Source organism: Carcharodon carcharias, chromosome 14 (genome assembly GCF_017639515.1).
Source record: "Carcharodon carcharias isolate sCarCar2 chromosome 14, sCarCar2.pri, whole genome shotgun sequence".
Taxonomy (NCBI): domain Eukaryota; kingdom Metazoa; phylum Chordata; class Chondrichthyes; order Lamniformes; family Lamnidae; genus Carcharodon; species Carcharodon carcharias.
In genome coordinates, this window is record NC_054480.1 from 141,418,947 (window position 1) to 141,438,668 (window position 19,722).

Consider the following 19,722-nt stretch of genomic DNA (forward strand, 5'->3'; position numbering starts at 1 on the left):
TGGATTCCCATGAGGTTCCCGATGTCCGACTGTGGCGATTGTGGTCCTCCATTTAAGGGCAGAGCGGACGATCGCAAAATGCTTTCGCAACGTCGGGAAACTGATTTTTTGGCTTCTCGCCACATTGCCCTCTCACGCCCGCCAAACACGCCCGACGCCAGCGGGCACGGAAAATCCCGCCCAACGTTTCGCGTCCGTATGACTCTTCAGAGCTAAGGAGAAGTAGAAACGTGTTGGGTTTTACTCTGTTTGAGAGGGGGGTGCGGGGTGAAGCAGGTGGAGCAAAGTAGAAGGTCAGGGATAGGTGGGAGCTCAGGAGAAATTTGACGTGGGCCTGAATTTTCCAAGCAGCGGGAGAGCTGGGCGAGAGGGGGTGGGGGGGTAGTCGTGGAGCCGCTGTTTGACGCAGGCAGGCTAATGAAGGCCAGCCCAGCATAAGACGCAAGCGGTAGCGCTCAGCACTGCCTGTGAGGGGGGTGGTGGGGGGGTGGTTGGGGGGGGGGTGAGAGGTGGGAGAGTCAGGGCCTGTGCTCTTTTGCACACTTGCCGCTGCTTCAGGGAGATTGAAGGGCTTTTGAAATGATTCAATAAAGGGTTTAAAAATTTATTTAAACGTGTCCCCTCATGTAACTGTGTCACGTGAGACGGACATGTTTTTATATTTATGAAATTTTAAAAATTTATTTAATAAAAGCTTTGGGAAACCTCGTCTCCCCTCGTGGATGAGGTTTCCTAAAAATAAACCCAAAGGCCGCTTGGCCTTTTCTCCTGCCCCACCAACCTGAAAGGCTGGACAGGGAGCGTTTATTTAATTAGGTCCTTAATGGGCCTTAACAGGCCGGTTACATATCGGCGGGCACACAGCCAACTCTGGCACCCCCGCCGGCCGAATGAAGCATCACAAGACAGCGCGATGGGGTCAGGGTGCATGCCCGACATCATCGTGCGTCATTGTACCCGCTGGCTTGTCGGGCACCGCCCCCGCTCGCCGACTGAGAAATCAAGCTGATCGACGTCCTGGGCACAAGGCAAATAGAGTGTTAATGCTAAGGTTAAAGAATAAAGGAGGTGTTGATAGCGGTGTAAAGGTAAGATAGCAGGATGTGTTAATAGCCGAACAGGGGTCAGAGCTCTGTGAAAGCACAACATAGAAACTAGTGACAGACAGCCCTACGGGGGTGAGGGGTGGGGCATTGGGGTTAAAATGGTTTAAAAAGAATTTTAAAAATGAAAAATAAAAAAAAGAATAAATAAATAAAAATGTTTAAAAATTGGATTAAAAAAGGGGTAAAGATGGAGGAGAGAGTTCATGGTCTGAAGTTCTTGAATTCTGGAAGGCTGTAAAGTGCTTAGTCAGAAGATGAGGTGCTGTTCCTCCAGTTTGCGTTGAGCTTCACTGGAACAATGCAGCAAGCCAAGGACGGACATGTGGGCATGAGAGCAGGGTGGAGTGTTGAAATGGCAAGCGACAGGGAGGTCTGGGTCATGCTTGCAGACGAACAGATGTTCTGCAAAGCGGTCACCCAGTCTGAGTTTAGTCTCTCCAATGTAGAGGAGACTGCATTGGGAGCAGCGAATGCAGTAGACCAAATTGAAGGAGGTGCAAGTGAAATGCTGCTTCACCTGAATGGAGTGCTTGGGCCCTTGGACAGTCAGGAGGGAAGAGGTAAAGAGGCAGGTGTTGCCCCTTCTGCGATTGTATGGGTAGGGGATGAGGTGATGGAGGAGTGGTCCAGGGTGTCCCGGAGGGAATTGTCTATACAGAATGTTGATGGGGAGTGGGTTAGGGGGTAGTGGCTGTGAGGGGAAGCTATGTTTGGTGGTGGCGTTATGTTGGAGTTGGTGGAAATAGCGAAGGATGATCCTTTGAATACGGAGGCTGGGTCGGGGGGGTGAAAAAAGAAGACAAGGGGGAACCTATCATGGTTCTGGGAGAGAGGGGAAGGGGTGAGGGCACAGGCACGGGAAAGGGGTCTGACATGGTTGAGGGCCCTGTCAACACAGTGGGGTGAACCCTCGGTTAAGGAAAAAGGAAGACATGTCAGAAGCACAGTTTTGGAGGAACTGGGAGAATGAAACGGAGTGCTTACAGGAAGCGGGGTGTGAAGAGCTGTAGTCGAGGTAGCAGTAGGAGTTTGTGGGCTTGCAATGAATATTGGTGGACAATCTATCACCAGAAATGGAGACGGAGAGGTCAAGGAAGGGAAGGCAAGTGTCAGAGATGGACCATGTGAAGGTGAGAGAGGGGTGGAAATTGGAAGTAAAATTGATAACATTTTTCCAAGTCCAGACGAGAACATGAAGTGGCACTAATACCAGATGAAGAGTTGTGGGAGGGGGCCTGAGTAGGACTGGAACAAGAAATGTTCCACATACCCCACAAGAGACAGGCATTAACCGGGGTCCATGCAGGTACCCACAGCCACATCTTTTATTTGGAGGAAGTGAGACATATTAAGGAAAAATTATTCAGTGAGAGAACAAGCTCAGCCAGATGGAGGAGAGTGGTGGTGGAAGGGGATTGTTCGAACCTCTGTTCGAGGAAGAAGTGGAGAGCCCTCAGACCATCCTGGTGGGGGATGGAGGTGTAGAGGGACTGGACGTGCATGGTGAAGAGGAAGTGGTTAGGGCCAAGGAACTGGAAATTGTTGATATGACGTAGGGCATCACAAATGTAGGTGGGAAGAGACTGGACAAAGGGGAGAGAGAGTTGAGTCAAGATAGGAAGAAATTAATTCTGTGGGGCAGGAACAGGCTGACATGATGGGTCTACCACCTACGCCAGCTTTAGTTAAAAGTGCCTGTTTTTGGAAAGATCAGAAAAGAAATATAATGATTTTGCTCAAAGCCCTGGGAGGAATGAGGAATGGGGGTTCAGCAGCATATTGTAGCAAAGAACATCGCAGGCAGATATAAAACAGCAAAATCCATTCACTGCAGCTCAGAAAGCCCTGATCATGAAGATTTGTATCACATCCCTGGAGTGTAGTTTGTCAGGTCAATACAGGCTCGATAAAAGCCAAATACTGCGGATGCTGGAAATCTGAAATAAAAACTGAAAATGCTGGAAAAATTCAGCAGGCCTAACGGACCCTGAAGAAGGGTCATACGGACTTGAAACGTTAACTCTTGTTTCCCTCTCCACAGATGCTGTCGGGCCTGCTGAGTTTTTGCAGCATCTTCGGTTTTTATTCCAATACTGGCTTGAGTTACGTGGTGCTGTCTGAACGGGAAGCTAACTGCGATGGTATACATTGAGAAAGGGCAAGATTGGATCTTCAAGGGATTTGGTGACGATGGTCGGTGTAAATCTATTGTTGTAATTGGAGGTTATATGAGAGCTGTGCTGATTGGACTGCTAAATTAAATAGATTAGCAGTAACTCAAATTAGTTGAATTGTCCTGCTTGAATTGAGGGTGTAATTAAGAGAGCGTCATGAGGATGAGTCCTCGAAGTTTCAAATAAATTGCTGTGCAAATATAGAGTTAATGGGCTGTAAATGGCTAACTGTTGAGAAGAAGAGCGAAAGTTAAAGGAGTTTGATCTGATTGGGAGTTTAACAACAGTTTACATTTACATACCACTTTTAATGTAGCAAAGTACCAAGGCAGGTCATAGGAGCATCAAATGATTGACACTTAAGATTGAGCCTCGGTCAGCAAAGTTCGGACAGGTATGTGAAAAACCAGGCCACATTTGATGCAAGCTCAATTGTTTTAAATGTGGCAAGGTGTGCAGCAAATGACCACCCCTGGGAACTCAAGGCTCCACAGCTATAAGGCTGCTGAATGGTTAAAACATGGATGATGTTTTTGACTCGTAGTTTACCTCCCTATTTTATAGTTTGCTTTGATTTTTCTTCAGTTTTTATTGTCTCGCTTGTTCATTTATGGATAAACATAACAAGTTTTACTCTAGAGTTAGTATTTGTAAGTGGCATAACAGATGTGAATATAGAAAAGATGATTTTTCAGAAGGCATTCAAAAGGTGTCACAGAAGAGATTGTTACACAAAATTAGGGCTCATGGGATTGGGTATATTATATTAGAATGGATTGAGGATTGGTTAACAAAGGGAAAACAGAGAGTCGGAAGTAGTGGGTGATTTTCAGGTAGACAGGTTATAGCTAGTGGATTAGTGTTCAGTCCTCAGCTGTTTACAATCCATATCAATGGCTTAGACAAGGGGCTATTCTAAAATATCCAATTTTGCTGACAATACGAAGCTAGCTGGGAAAGAAAGCTGTGAGATGGATGCAAAGAGGTCACAGAGATGTCCAGTAGATCAGTTAAGTGATTGGACAAGAAGATGACAGATGGGGTATAATGCAGGGAAATATGAAATTATTTGCTTTGGTAGAAAAATTAGAACAGTATAATATTCTTTAAAAGGTAAGAGAATAGTAAATGTTAATATCCAGAGGGATTTGGGTAAATCACAACATTAACATTCGGGTGTACAGAGAAATTAGGAAGGTAAATGATATGTTAGTCATTATTGCAAGGAAATTTGGCTGTGAGTATGGAAGTCTTACTGCAGTTATATAGCGCTTTGGTAAGACAGTACCTGGAGTACTGTGTAGGTATTGGATCTTCTTACCTAAGGAATGATATAATCGTTTTAGTGGGGGTGTAACGGTCTTTATAAGATTGATTCCTGTGAAGAGAAGGCTGTCCCCTGAGGAGAGGTTCAGTAGAAAGAGCTTGTACCTGAGGAGTTTGGAAGAATGAAAGATGATTTCATTGTAAATCCTTAGAGGGCTTCTAAGGGTAGATGCTATTTTCCCTGCTTAGAGATTCTAAACTTAGATTCAGGATAACAGGTCAGTCACTTAGGAATGAGAGACAATAGATTCTTTTATTCAGGGGGTTGTTAATATTTGGAATTCTCTACGCCGGAGAGCTGTGAATGCGTAGACATTGAGTATATTCAAGATCGAGCTTGATGGGCTTTTGGGTACCAGGGAACTTGGGATAGGGCAGGAAAGTAGGATTGATGTAGAAAATCAATCATGATTTTATTGATAAAAACAAAAAAACTGCGGATGTTGGAAATTCAAAACAAAAACAGAATTACCTGGAAAATCTCAGCAGGTCTGGCAGCATCGGCGGAGAAGAAAAGAGTTGACGTTTCGAGTCCTCATGACCCTTCCACAGAACTTGATTTTATTGAGCAGTGCAGCAGGCTCCAGGGGCTGTATCCTCGACACCTGCTTCTATTTCTTATGGGATTTCCCGGTTATGCAAAAGTATTCCACAATACAAACTGCAAACAGGAAGTTAGAACTAACAATAAGGACAGGAAATTTGCAACCAAAATGAAGTGATTAGATTCATGGGGAGATGTTGAGCAGATAACGTGTCTGAGAAATATCATATATACCATGAATGAGAAGTGAGCAAAAAATGTGTGTTATACAAGAACTGAAAGGGCTAAATATTCACGAGGTTCTGGGGCCAGAGCAGGTAAATTTTCAAATCTGAAAAGAATTAAAGGAGGAAATTAGTGATCCTTTGGTTGATATGTTTTAGAGCTCCACAAAAAGTGACAAAATACTTGAGGACTGGAGAATTGCAAATTTGGTTACAATATTCAGAAGGGGATTGAGGGACAACCCTAATAATTATAGTTCAGTTAGCTGTATAAGCATGGTGAGGAAATGGTTCAGGACATCCTGAGGAATAAGTGAACATCTACAGAGCATATCTATAATAGATAGTGATCAGCATCGAGTTAAAATAAGTTATATCTTACAAACCTATTGGAATTTTTTGAGGCAGTGACTAACTTACCCGACAAGCTAACTTAATACATGTGGTACACTTGGAATTTTAAGTTATTTAACAACATTTCTCGAGACTAGTAAGAAGTTATGCTAATGGAATAGATGACATGTTGGCCCAGGTCTTGGCCTCACCGGAGGGACGTCCCCCAGCAGATGCACTGGGTAACACCTCGGGAATCCTCATGCAATGGCTACACAGGAATTGCCCAGAAAGTTTCAACTTTTGATGGGAAATTCCCCTGCGTTTGGAACCTTCCGAAACTCTTTCTTTGGAAGGTTCCGACTTACTTAGCAGAATAGCTACCCAGGAAAAGTTAGAAGGATTAAAACCAGTTCTAACTCCTGGGTAACTATACTGCTGACCCCCTCCGACCAAAGCCCCTCCACCTACCTCACCCTCGGACTACTGACTGCACCTCACCTCACCTCCCCCGATTACCTGGCGAGAAATGTGGAGCTCTAGTCTAAGGTAAAAAAAAATATAGGAGTGGAGTGAGGTGACAATCTGACAGTGATTTGCCACTTTATAGAAGCTTCGGCCCACTATTTAGATGTGAATTGGAGTAGATTTTTGCCTTCACTATCTGGGCAGTAATCTGGTCGGGAGGATCACATACCTGAAATAAATAGCATGAAAATAAAATGGGTTCTATAAATGGTAAATGATCCGTCCCACCAGAATACCATCCAGGTAAGCATGGAAGAAAATCTACTGCATTATCTTCAGGCCTGTGACCAGCTATGTAGCAGTAGGGATTAAACGTGGATAAATGTAGACACTGGAGGTCTTGTGGCGCAGTGGGTACCTTCCCTGCCTCTGAGCCAGGAGCTCTGGGTTGGAGACCCATTCCAGGTCTTGATGGCCACGGAAGGTGCATTCAAGCAGGTTGATTGTCAACCTGTAAGTCCTTCCATTACGCTTATAGCAGTCAGCCACGCTCAATGTGGAATAGTGCCCCTCAAGCTATAGCCTCTGGCGACAGGATAGTGATCTGTTCCAGGGGAAAAAAACTAGCCATGGAAACAGATGTAAACATATGCTTAATCCACCTCATGCATCACTAGGTCTGAGAAGAGGAAAAAGAGAAAAATGTACACACGTAACGGTAAACATGTGAACAACAGGTTAAGAGCCACAGTTAGAACTAAATGTTGCATGCACTATCATATTTGAATTATAGTTTTAACGCAGGATGTCTTATTTGTGAGATATGGCAGAAATGTTTACTCCACAGCTGAATATGTATGGTCGTGATTCTCTGATAAATTCCAATTGGAAGATTGACAAGTTTGTTTGCAGTAGTTGACTAAACTGTAAAGTAACCCCAGATCCACATCTCCTAACTTCAAATAGAATGTGTGGCCACCATCAACTTCTGACATAAGTCCTTCATTGACCAGGCTAGCTTCTTTAAATGCAACTATGTTAATATGCCAGATTTGTGGGTAAAAAATAACAGTGAAGCCATCAGCACTCACCATTATTAAGGAATCAATCTGACAGCAACTTCCGGCGTCTGCACATGTGCAACAAAATGCAGAAAGCTGGAAGTTGCTATCTGATCTCCTCTGCTTCCCTAGAAGCTAGGTATCTCACTGAGAAACTTGGCATTGAAACACATGTAAAGGCACGAAATTACACCATTTATCCACTAGATACCAACTAAGCATGTCAGAGGATGTTAGGGATTTTCCATTCAAGTGTATGTGGATTTTTAATGGCACAATGAGTCTGAATTACTTAAAAATAACCTCCCTGGCCTTAAAAATTAACTTTTATAAGTGTGGGGTCTCATTCCTTTAACTTTCAATCATTGTAAGGGAGTTAATTTTTTTAAACTTTTCCTTTCTCTCTCTCAATCCCATTTTTCTTCCACCTTTCACTTTTCATCATGATTTTACATTGAGTTAAATATTCTGATTTACACACTTTTAGACCCTGCATGTTTCAGCGAGCATTCTTCAATCTTATTGAGTTGTGCTGTTGTTTGCCTCATGAACGTAGATCCCAGGTCTCCTGTAGAGGGCACCACATTCACAGATGCCCATTCACTAAGTTGCAGCTCGAAAACCAAACAATAGCTTGGGGACAGCTATAGGCTTTAATGAACTGCAAGCGCCGTTATGACAGCTGAGCTTATATACTGTATTACTCACATGGCATTATGTATGGTGCATGTTTATCAGTGTGTGAATACAGTATAAAGTCCCACCGTTTTCACGTGTGGTTTCACTTACCGTACTTTGTACTTAGCATCACCCATCATGTGAGCAATGTTTGCTCCTCCGCCACTTCTTCTCCCTCCTTCTTTTCCCCGGGGAGACGGCAGCCATGACAGAGCACAGACTGGAATGGTCGCAGCTGAAGCGCAGCCCGAATTAAGGGATTAACACAGAAATGTCCAAACCTCACTGCAGTAATGGCTGTGTTCATTTTGAAATCTTCACTGAGATATTGCTCAGAGGCTCCCCCATCTGTCCGATACGGGTACTGCACCACAATTTAGAGTTGAGTAGATGCCCAAACCAATGCTGCCCTCGCATGGCTGGAACCTATCTAATTGAGCCCCATGGAAAAGCATGTTCATCGTTTGCAACTTCGTCATTCGCAAGGTTCCACAGACTGTAACCCCCGCGAGCGGTGGGACCTTACTGTATTCCACATTGTAGCATCAGCTGTTCTCTGCCATTTCACCTATACCCTCCCAATCCTTGTTGCTGAAAGTATCACGATGAGCTTTGCTTCAAGTACCCTGGCCCCTTCCCTTACAATGATCAGAGCTTCCCAAGAGAAGGCCGCCCAACTACATAGTCCATTGTGGCTAAAACCCTTTTCCACATTTTTGTTACCACTTGATTGTAAAGGGTGGACTTTCCTGTGCTTAAGCACTTTTTTGGCTGTAATGTAAAATAAATTGAAGGGTGTGTTCAGATGTGGTAATACTCATGTACTGTTTTTCTGTGTGAAGACTGGAATGGTACTGGGAGATGATAGTAATAAACGTCTGATTTGCGTTAAATTCCTGTACCACCTATTTTAACAAAGATGTTAATCTACTACAAATACTGGACAGCATGATTTTAACCCAAGTTCGGCTGTTTCAGTACAAACTGTCCCATTTGTCAGGAATCGATATTTGTGTTTCTTAATGCCTCCATTAAAATTAAGCAAAATGCTTTGCTTGATTCCTTTTTATCTAACTTCAAATTTAGGAAGTTCAAATTCATCCAAGATCGGATTTAAATATAAGCCAAGATTATTTTCAGATGCTTATGGGCTATGAAAAATTAAAAACAAAATGAATCAAACTCAGATTCATTTTGGGCCTGTAATGGATTTAATAAATGACATCCACTAGCTGACTTTATTCCATCTTAAACTTATCAAACTGCTGCACTGTTGTATTTACTGACTCCAGGAGAGTGAAAGGTAGTTTCTAGTTCCTGTACAAAGAAATACGGTGCAGGATAAATAATTCCACTGAGTCTCTCCATGATAATAATAATGGCAGCTACTTTAGTACAAGTAATGCTTTGGTTCCACTACAGTGTTTTGATAATTCACAAAAGAGCCAGCCTGCAAAGTGTGCAGTGGCTTCATCAAGAAATAACATGAAAAAAAAACAGCAGCTGCAAATGTATACAAGTTGCATTGGTACACCAGTGTGGGACAGCAGACCATCCTATTATAGAGAACTGTCTTATTACCAACACAAAAATTAAGTGCTACTCTTCCCTATGCAGCATTTTACCATATACATTATCAATCCAATATTGCAGCAAAAGGGTCCATTTTACAATGCTGGCTGTAGAATCTTTCCAGGTTATCATTTGTTAAGTCTTTTAACTGTGACCCATAGAAATACACTTGCACCTTCTATGTAAATGCAACATTTGTCCATGAAACAGCTGCATCCGCTTGTATCAGTTTAGTGAACAGTGTGTACAGTATTTCCATTTTTGTTTTGAAAGTCCTTTTGGTATAGAATACAGTGGAAGAAAAAATAAAACTGGGACAAAAAGTTCAACAGCATACCACTAATTAAAGGAATGCATGTGTTGGTATGCCCAATAGGTGGGAAGCTATCTGAAGGCTGAATTGATAAATGCAATCATTTCTAACAGTGATGTGACTGTGGCTGTCAGAAATTAGTACCAAGAGGTAATACTTTTCGTTCTAGGCCTTTCAATAAAGCAGGGTTGTTTCCTATAGCTCATCCCCCATTCCAAAATCTTGTCAAACGGTAGAGATAACAATACTTGAACTGCTCTTCTCATCGCTCCCAAAAATGGTAGCGAGATATTTTCATTTGGTGTATATTGATTTTTCTTAATGAACCAGCTGCAGAGCAATACAGATTAACACACAAGGTATTGAACCCCTTGCCCTTTATAAATGTATATTCCCTTTCTCCAAGCCCTTTACAGCATGCATTTACACATAATGTGTACTATACTGCAAGTATAAACAGAAAACAAAGTAGTCTAAAACATAAAGTGCATCTAAATGGCTTTGCACAAAGTTCTAAACATCCATGGTTATACTTCTGTCAAACTCAGGATTGTTGTTACAAACAGTTGGCATTGGGTGGTAGGCTGGACAAACATGCCGTCTTCATTCTATAGAAGGCAGGGATTATTTCATTTTTGTTCACCGCTTCTTTCTTCTTTTCTCCGTCGCTTGCCTCCAGTGCTGGTCCACACAGGCACAGAGGCAGCAGCAACACCATAATCCTCCAACTTCATTATTAGCTGCAACAAATTGTAAGAAATATGCATTAATTAAAGAGTACGCACACCAGTAATGGTGCGACATCGAAGGTGCTCAGTGAACCACCGCAACTGGGTTCAAAAGGATTGTTGAAGAATAAAACATTACGGAATGAGACCTTCTGAAACCTGGAGCTTGAAAAGTTCAGGAACGTTAGCTGTTTGTAACCTTAACTTTATCATGTGCTGCATCATCAGGAATCTATTTGACAGTATCCAAGAATCGTTACAGCACAGGAGGTTACCAGCTCATTGTTATCAGTGCTGGTTCTCTGCAAGAGCAACTAAGTTAGTCTCACTTCCCTGTCCTTCCCTCTTACTCCGGCAATTGTTTTTCTCCTCAGCTGCTTCTCCAATTCTGTTTTTGAAAGCCCCAATTGTATTTGCCTCCAACATACTCTCAGACAGAACATTCCGGATCCTAACCACACTCCGCATAAAAAAGGTTTCTCGCTGTTGGTTCTTTTACCAAGTGCCTTACTCTGGACCAGAACCTTGGTGTCGGCGGTGGGGTCAGGCCCCGTTCGACAACCTGTGGTGACGCTGGGCGTGCATTCCGATGTCACCGCGTGTCATTCAGATCTTCAGTTTGGCAGGTGCGCAGTGGAGTTGACTGTGCGCCCGCCGAACTGTCAAAGGCCTATTAGGGCCATTTAAAAACTAATTTAGATAATTAACGGGGCGGCCTGTCCAACCTTAAGGTTGGCGGCTGGGGCAGGCGAAGAGCTCAGGCGGCCTTCGCATTTATCATGAAACCTAATCCATGGGCAGGATGAGGTTTCATGAAGGATTTACAATTCAAATAAATTCTTTAATTAAAATTCATTGATAAGTCCCAGCTCATGTGACACTGTCGCAAAATTTTTTTTTCCTCTTTATTAAAATTTTTCAAAATGTAATTAAACTCCCTGAGGCAGCTCCAAGCCTTAGGGAGATTTCTGCGCTCTTTTGCGCACATGCGATAAAGAACGCAGGCCCCGACTCAGCCTATTCCCTCTGCACAGGGAGCGCTCAGTGCTTCTGGGTGCGCATCACGTTGGGCACGTTTTAATTGGCCCACCCATGTAAAATAGCAGCGTGCAGCCGATCGTGGGCAGTGATCGGCTGTGTGCCCACTCACGCCCGCTCAGCGCCCCCCAACGGGGAGAAAATGCCCCCCTTGGTGTCCTCTGGCTCTTGACCCTTCCTCTCAATCTTCTCTGTCAAGACCTCTGATGATTGGGAACACCTCCATCAAATCTCTTCTCAACCTACTTGATTAAAACAACTTCCGCTTCTCCAATCTAGCAATTTAACTGAAATCCCTCATTGCTGAAATCATTCCTGTAAATATTTCCTGCACCCTCTCTAAAGCCTTCACATCCTTCCTCAAGTGTTTTGCCCAGAATTGGACCCTAACCTCCAGTTGACGCTGAACCAGAATGTTTTAAAAGGTCCACTATAACTTCCTTGGTTTTGTATTCTATGCCTCTAACTATAAAGCCAACAATCCCATGTTTTTTTAAAACCACTTTCTCAATTTGTCCTGCCACATTTAATGATTTGTATACCCTTTAGAATTATGCACTTTATTTTATATTGCCTCTCCTTGTTCTTCCTACCTAAATGTACATTAAATCCTTTTCTGCATTAATTTTCATCTGCCACATGTCTGCCCATTTCACCAGCCTGTTTATGTCCTCCTGAAGTCTATCTTTATCTTCCTCACCATTCACATACTTCCAAGTTTTGTGTCATGTGTAAATTTTGACATGGTTCTGACCAAACTGGACAGCTTCAGGTATTTGGGTCAATCACTGATGCCTGGTTTGAACTAGACAACAATGACTCATCATTAAAATGCTTGTGTTATATTCCAACCCAAGACCTAAAAGAACCTTTGATGGATATGATGCGTATGTGAAAAGGCCAACAGTTATGAGCAATATCAGGGATTAACTGCAGTTGAAACAAAAACAAACCTCCAACAGAAAGTGAAGATCTGAACTGACACTGAATTCAAGCCAGGACATTATCAATCTATTCCCATTTTATGAATGATTTAAAAAAAATTAAATCTTAAAATTACCCTTTATACTCAAGCTAGGTAACTCTTGCTTGGGTTCACCAAATTTCCATTAGTTTATGGGACTACCAAGAGAAATAGATATTCAAACAATCTTCTATCAAAATTATGAAAATCAATTTGGAAAACTGCCCCCAGGAAACTCCCAGCGAACATTGCACTGCTCCTTATGTGCCCAGCAAAGGAAAGTCAGATGTTTGGTTATAAACTGTTGATCTCTAACATTGTTGAGTCCTGTTGAAAGACCATTCATCAGAAAAAATAACCCTGTTTCTCTCTCCAAAGATGTTGTTATACCTGCTGTGCGTTTTCCAGCATTTTTGTCTTATGTATGATTTTTAAATATAGGCAGTATTCCAAGTGACAAAATAATTGGATGTAAGAGGTATCCACCATTACTTGGTAATGCAAAATGAAGACCAACGTCTGAGTGTTTGGATAGATACATTTTTGTTAGAGATGAATCTTCAAGTTACCGATTATATCAGACAAGTATGTTTTACTCTTATTTATAGATCTGGTGGTAATTTAATTTTAAGTTGAGAGTACTTTCTTTCAGTCAGTAGATAATTGCTTCAGATATTGCAAGTTTCTCACTTTAACATTCCCGTCAGCGTAAAATCTCAGTCAATTAACAATAACATTTTCTGAATGGTTTTTAAAAAGTGTTAAATCATTAAAAAAACATCCATTATGCTTCCATTTCTTAACCTTCTTAAATCTGCGATTGGGAATTAGCAGCAAGGAACTCTTAGTGAACTTAAGCATAAGGAGCTTATAATTTCAAATGGAAAGGAATTGGGTTGGTTTTGCCCTCGACTTCTCTGTTTTTTTCCCAGGAACATCTTCAAAAACTGTGTGTATATAGTGTAAAACAAAGTTTCATACTTTCTGCATAGATTTAGAACAATGTTCACAATGTTGACACCAATTCATTTTCTACTTCTTCAGCGTTGGGACATCAACACCAGTGGAACAACTTGTATTTATATAACGGCTTTAATTGAATAAAAGGTCCCAAGGCAATGGTGGACTGATTAAAATTAGGAATGTGCAAATGGTCAAAATTGGACGAGCAAAGGTTTCCGAGGGTTGTAGGGCTGGAGGAGATAAAAGAGAGGCTAGACCATGGAAGAATTTGAAAACAAGGATGAGAATTTTAAAATTGCTCAACTGGGAGCTAATGTAGGTCAGTGAGCACAGGGGTGATGGGTGACCATACCGCTATGGCTGAATGTTGCTTCAGCTCCCTGGGCACTCAGCTCTGGAATATGCTGCTTAAACCTCCCTACCTCTCTTTCCTCCATTAAGGCACTCTTTAAAGCCTACCTCTTTGACCAAGCTTTTGGTCCTCTGCCCCCTAATATCTCATGTGACCTGGTATTTAACTGTTTCATAATACTGCGAAGCATCTTGGAAGGACTTGGCGCAAATTAGGACATGAACAGCAGAGTTTTGGATTACCTCAAGTTTATGGAGGGTAGAATGTGGGAGGCTGAGCAGGAGCGTGTTGGGAGACAAGTGTAGAGGTGATAAAACAGGGAAGAATATTTCAGTATTACATGAGCTGAAGCAGGGGTGGAGCAGGGCGATGTTATGAAAATGGACATGGGCAGTCTTAGTGGTGATGCAGATGTATGGCCAGCAGCTCACCTCCGGGTCAAATATGACACCAAGGTCACAAAAAACCTGGTTCAGCCTCAGACAGCTGAGAGGAAGAAAAATGCAGTGAGCGCTCAGGGAACAGAGTCTATGATAGGGAACAATGTACCTTCCTAAGTTTCTTCTGAATTGTACGGATGATTTATTTAAGTGCATGGTCCCTTTCGATTTTATGCAGCCGTGCATGTGCTGTAACTTAAGGGGATTGACTTGTGCCTGGAATTTTCAGGTTGCCATGTGGCCATGCAGCTTAGAGGGATCGGAAGACAACAACTCTGGGCTTCCCAATATTTATTTGGGAGAAATCTTTGCTCGTCTGATACTCAGTACTGGATGAGCAAGCTGGCACATTAGAGATAGTGGATGGGTCAAAGGAGGTGGTGGTGAGGGAGAATTGGGTGTCATTGAAGAACATGTGGAAACTGATGCTGTGCTTTCAGATGATGTTGCCAAGGTTCGTTTTCCTCACTCAGCCTCTGCACTGTGACTTCTGACCCTCGGTAATTTTAATCTTCAACTCAATTTATTGTGCTCTTTCTCCTCTGAATTCACTTCCCTCCTCTCCTCCCTTAATCTCTTCCCCTCAAAATCTCTAAACCAAATTCACAGCGCCCCCTTGACCTTGCCATCTCAAGGCCTGATTACACCCATGTGCCAATCATAGATTAGGTCATTTCTGACCATGGCATTGTATTGCTCTCCACTCACAGCCCTCCTAGCACATCTTGAAAGAGTTATCAATATGAAAGTATGATAGTTGTACAGTTTTCAATACAGCATTAGTGTTCAGTTTCTTTTGTAGAATATCCAGCTCCAGATCCATAGAGTTATTTTGTGAACTGAAGTCTTTTACATCATACGCTGGCAGTAATCATAATCAGCAGTGATTTACATTTACAAGACAATACTGGCTCAGCTTCTTATCTTTCCATGTACTGGATTGCAAGCAGCTCACAGGCTGGAGCAGGAGATGAGCAGATTAACTGGATTGAGGATTTTTGATTTTAGCTATGATTTCCTTAAAAATAATTCAAAACTAAACTTCAGTTAGTTCTGATACAGGTCATTTAAATCATTAATCTCTCTCTTTTTCTCAGATAGGTACCAATTATTCTGATGCATATTTCAATCGTTTTTTGCACTTTTAAAACATTTAAGACACATTGGCTTAGAATTTCTGGCACCCCCACTGACTGACTGTTTTTGCTGAATTCTGATTTGATAGATCGTAAAAAGTGTTCAAAAGATGCGCTCCGCTGTGTGCCTGTCTCTATGCATCTCCCCACTGTCATCGGCATGGAATGTGTTCATCCAGTTGTGGGAAGAGGAATATGTTAACTGGATGGGAGAAGAGAAATACAGCTGCTATCATTTCTGATTTTTGAATGCCAATGCAAAAGGCTAGACACAATGCACTCAGTGGTTGGCAAAGGTGAGAGGAGACATCCTGGTAGCTAGGGGCTGTGCCAAGAGTCAGGGAGCGCTTCTGTGCACAGGTCTATGAAAAGTTAAGAATTTTTTTGTATAGAAAGATTGCTATTTTTAGACCCATTACATAAGGTCTTCCTCCCACCACCCCCAACCACCAAGAGGAGACCATTCTCAGTGTGACTTGAGTGGGAAGTTTTCATAGTCATATTAACCATTATAAACCCTGCAATTAAAAATAACTAGAAGACTGTGGAAAAACAAGATTTCTAGTAAGGGATATTGAGAGCCCAACCTTGCTCATACCTGACAGCCTTTAAACTGTGGCTAACAATTTAACATTATCGAGTTACTCAGTCATTAACTTTCCCTGTAGCTAGCAAAGACTTCGACATGGGCAATCAGCAAACTCTCCTTAGCATGGTATCAAATGCCACAATTGTATAAGCGAACTGAAAGCAGCAAAGTGATAGGGCACACAAACAAACCAACTGTCCATACCACACAGTATTCCATTGTAGTAAAAGCTTAAATATTCCAATGCGTATTCTTAAAAAAAAGTAAAATTAATCATTACCCCAGCCCTGTTTTATTTGAAACCACTGCTGTAATACGAGTATCCATGTGACATCAGGTAGTCCATTCACACCTGGGGACATCTTCCTTCACCTAAAAACTACATAATCTGCAAGAAAATGTTTAAATGCTCTTATATCAGAGCATTTTAAATTTTTAAAATGTGTCCAGTAATGTATTATTCTCTCTTAGAAGCTCAAGGTTTGAGCACATGGGAATTCCCAGAGCTATCGTTAATCGGTGATTCTCCAGCGATATTAATTGATTAAGAGCAAGACTGACCATTCACAAGACCTGCGAGGATTTCCTTTAATAAATTCTGTGCCTTTCTCATCTTGCGCATCAATAGAAAGTTATTGAGTACTGTTCTACAGGGAAACCATTTATGTCACCCATAGCTTGCACAGGTTGTGGGTTCAAGTCCCACTGAGATTTGAGCACAAAAGTCCAGGCTGACACTCCATTGCAGTACTGAGGCAGTTCTGCAGCATCAGAGGTGTTGTCGCTCAGATGAAGCGTCTTCTCTCTCAGGTGGTTGTAAAAGATTCCATGACACTATGTGAAAGAAGAGGAGGGGAACTATCTGCAGTATCTTGACCAACATTTATTCCTCAATCAACATCACACACAAAAAAAAAACCTGGTCATAATTATATAACCATTCTTGGGATCAAACTGTATGAAAATTGGCTGCTATGTTGCCCATAATACAATAGTGACAATATTTCAAAATACTCCATCAAAAATACTCAAAAATGGTTTGAGAGATCCTGAGGTTGTGCAAGGCACTATATAAATACAGTCTTTTATTTTTAGAAACAGTAAAAGTAACCAAATTTGTTTGATATAAGATTTAATGTTAAAATTTTGGGTACAAAAAAACCATAGGTTATGATGTTTAAATGGTTATTTATTTGGTTACATCTTTGAGAATGAAACTTCAGCATTGTTTAATCTTTATATTTTTCTGTAGTATAAATATTAACCCCAGGTTCATTTTTAAAAAAATATTGGTTTCTATCAAAACTGAAAAACAGAAACATAAAATGACTAACATAAACAGACCTTTAAATTTCATAATTCAAATTTGGGGTGAAGTCCTGAGTAAAATATTAACTAAAAAGACGTAGAAAGCAAACCTTTTAGTCTCATTAAATACTATGCTTGAGCAATTTAGAAAGGAAAGGAGGAAAAAGTTAAACTATTTTCCAAAGTTTCATGTGGATCTTTGCAATTGCTATAAGTAAAAATGCCTTGAATGCATGGACAATGAAAGCAAGACCTATAAAAAGATATATATTTTATATTTATACACTTGTAAAACATATGTTAAAAATATACATAAATATATATATATATAAAAATATATATATATGTCCATGGTAAGCAAAATGAATAAAATTAATTTTTATCTGTGGTAAAGGAACCATTTATTTTCTAGAAACGAAACAAGATATCCATACTGCTACATCTCTTAGACACATCTTTGAATTCTTTGTGGAACTGCGCAGTTTCATATCCAGCAACCTGACAACGTAACTGCTGACTCACTGTGAGCAGTGATAAGGGAGAAATGCAATTGCCAGTAGTCTTGAAGAAATTAAGCTTCATACAAGGCAACAGCTGGGCATGCTGTCAATACTTCCTTTGAGGAAAATAAAAAGTGATTAACAGCTGCATATGAGCAGCTTTAATGGCACATATAACTTCCTTGGGGACTAAACGTTAAATAAGTACACCTTTAACTGCGACTATTAGAAACCATCTGCCTGAAATTTAACCACAACCAATAGTGGGAGAGATGAGACAAAAATAAGTTAAAAAGTAACAACTGATTGATTTTGATTGGTTAATACAAACAGGCTTCAGGTATAACCTTCAACTGATCCAATTTTTTCATACAGCAAGTCTCCATTCCTGGTGTAAGAACCTCTTTTCTCTTGTAAAATGTTTTTTTAAAACCCATTCATGGGACGTGGGTGTCACTGGCAGGGCCAGCGTTTGTCATCCGTCCCTAATTTCATTTCACAGCAGTTAGGAGTCAACCACATCGCTGTGGATCTGGAGTCACACATAGGCCAGATCAGGTAAGGGTGGCAGATTTCCTTCCCCAGGGGACATTAATAAACCAGCTGGGTTTTTAAGATAATCGATGATAGTTTCATAGTTCCAATGACTGAGACTAGCTTTCAATTCCAGATTTTTTATTTAAGTGAATTTATTAACTTAATTTAAATTGCAGCCGCTGCCATGGTGGGGATTTGAACCTGTGTTCTCAGAGCAGTTGTCTGGGCCATGTACAAGCAGAAAAGTTAAAACGTCATCAACTTAAAATGATGATACTCGATGTATGTACATAACTGTTAGACATTAAATCAACCAACAATATTCATTGTTTGCTTGGTTTCCTATACGAGTACCCAAAGTTTGAAAGCCCTAAAGGAAAGCAAAATGTCTCTAGATGTGAATTCACAACCACATTCCATTATTAACAAACCATCCATTCCCTGTCTAATGCAAAGATTACCCTACCAGAGGAGCTGATTTCTTCCATTATGCTTTCCCGTGTGGAGAATTGTAAAGGTACATGCTCAGTCATTCATATGATTGCCAGTCACTTTGCTCTGAATTTATCAGGACAGCAGCCCTGGGGTAGTGAAATATTTCATTGTGTTGTTTTAATACAATTCTTTTTCCTTAATCAAAGAAGAACAGGGGATGGATAGTTCACCCCTTGAGCCTGCTCTGCCATTCAACGAGATCATGGGCTGATCTGTACCTCAACTCCATTTACCCCATATCCCTTGACAACCTTTGCCCAACAAAAATCTACCATACACTCCTCGATCCACCATGCTTGTGACCTCCACAAAGCTTTCAATCAAATTAGTCAGACATGACCTACCTTACACAACCCATGCTGACTCTTTTTGATCAGCCGATACATATTCAGGAGAGTAAACGTGCAATGGAATGTACACGGAGGATCTGATCTGCAGGTTAACAGCCAATTACAGCTATACCCCATTTTAAGTCATCCCGAATAGAGTAGTTTCACTATTAAGAAGTTAAAAAATTACAACCCAGTTATTTGTTATAAGTACTACCCTACCCCATTATAAAGTATTTGGGAGCCGGCTGCAATTTTTTTTTATAATTGTCTGCATAGCTACAGGCCAGGTAAATCAACTAAAGAGCTATTTTTCTAATTTAGAACCTTCAGCTTAAGTTTTGGTCTCCCTAACTCCCACCTTGGAATGTGTTGTAGGCTTAGGCTTTGGTCCAACTGGAAGGAAAATCAGCACAGGCAACCTCATTTTAAGAGATGATGTCAATTAACATGAGTAAGTGTAGCAGAAATCAATCTCGCAAAAATATGCCGACTATAGATTGGGGGTGAAATTCTATTTTAGAACAATCAAAAAAAAACTGTT

The 19,722-nt window shown here is 41.2% G+C and overlaps 1 protein-coding gene across 2 annotated transcripts in view; it reads right to left on the reverse strand.

Annotated features, from left to right (window-relative positions):
• Positions 1-9,284: 9,284 nt before the first annotated feature.
• Positions 9,285-19,722, reverse strand: part of stk11 (serine/threonine kinase 11) — a 218,340-nt gene continuing 207,902 nt past the window's right edge. For both annotated transcript variants that reach the window (XM_041204717.1, XM_041204716.1), the window contains one exon: positions 9,285-10,539. In XM_041204717.1, coding sequence (XP_041060651.1) covers positions 10,439-10,539 — 101 coding nt within the window. In that variant the 3' untranslated portion in view covers positions 9,285-10,438. The remainder of the gene's footprint in view (positions 10,540-19,722) is intronic.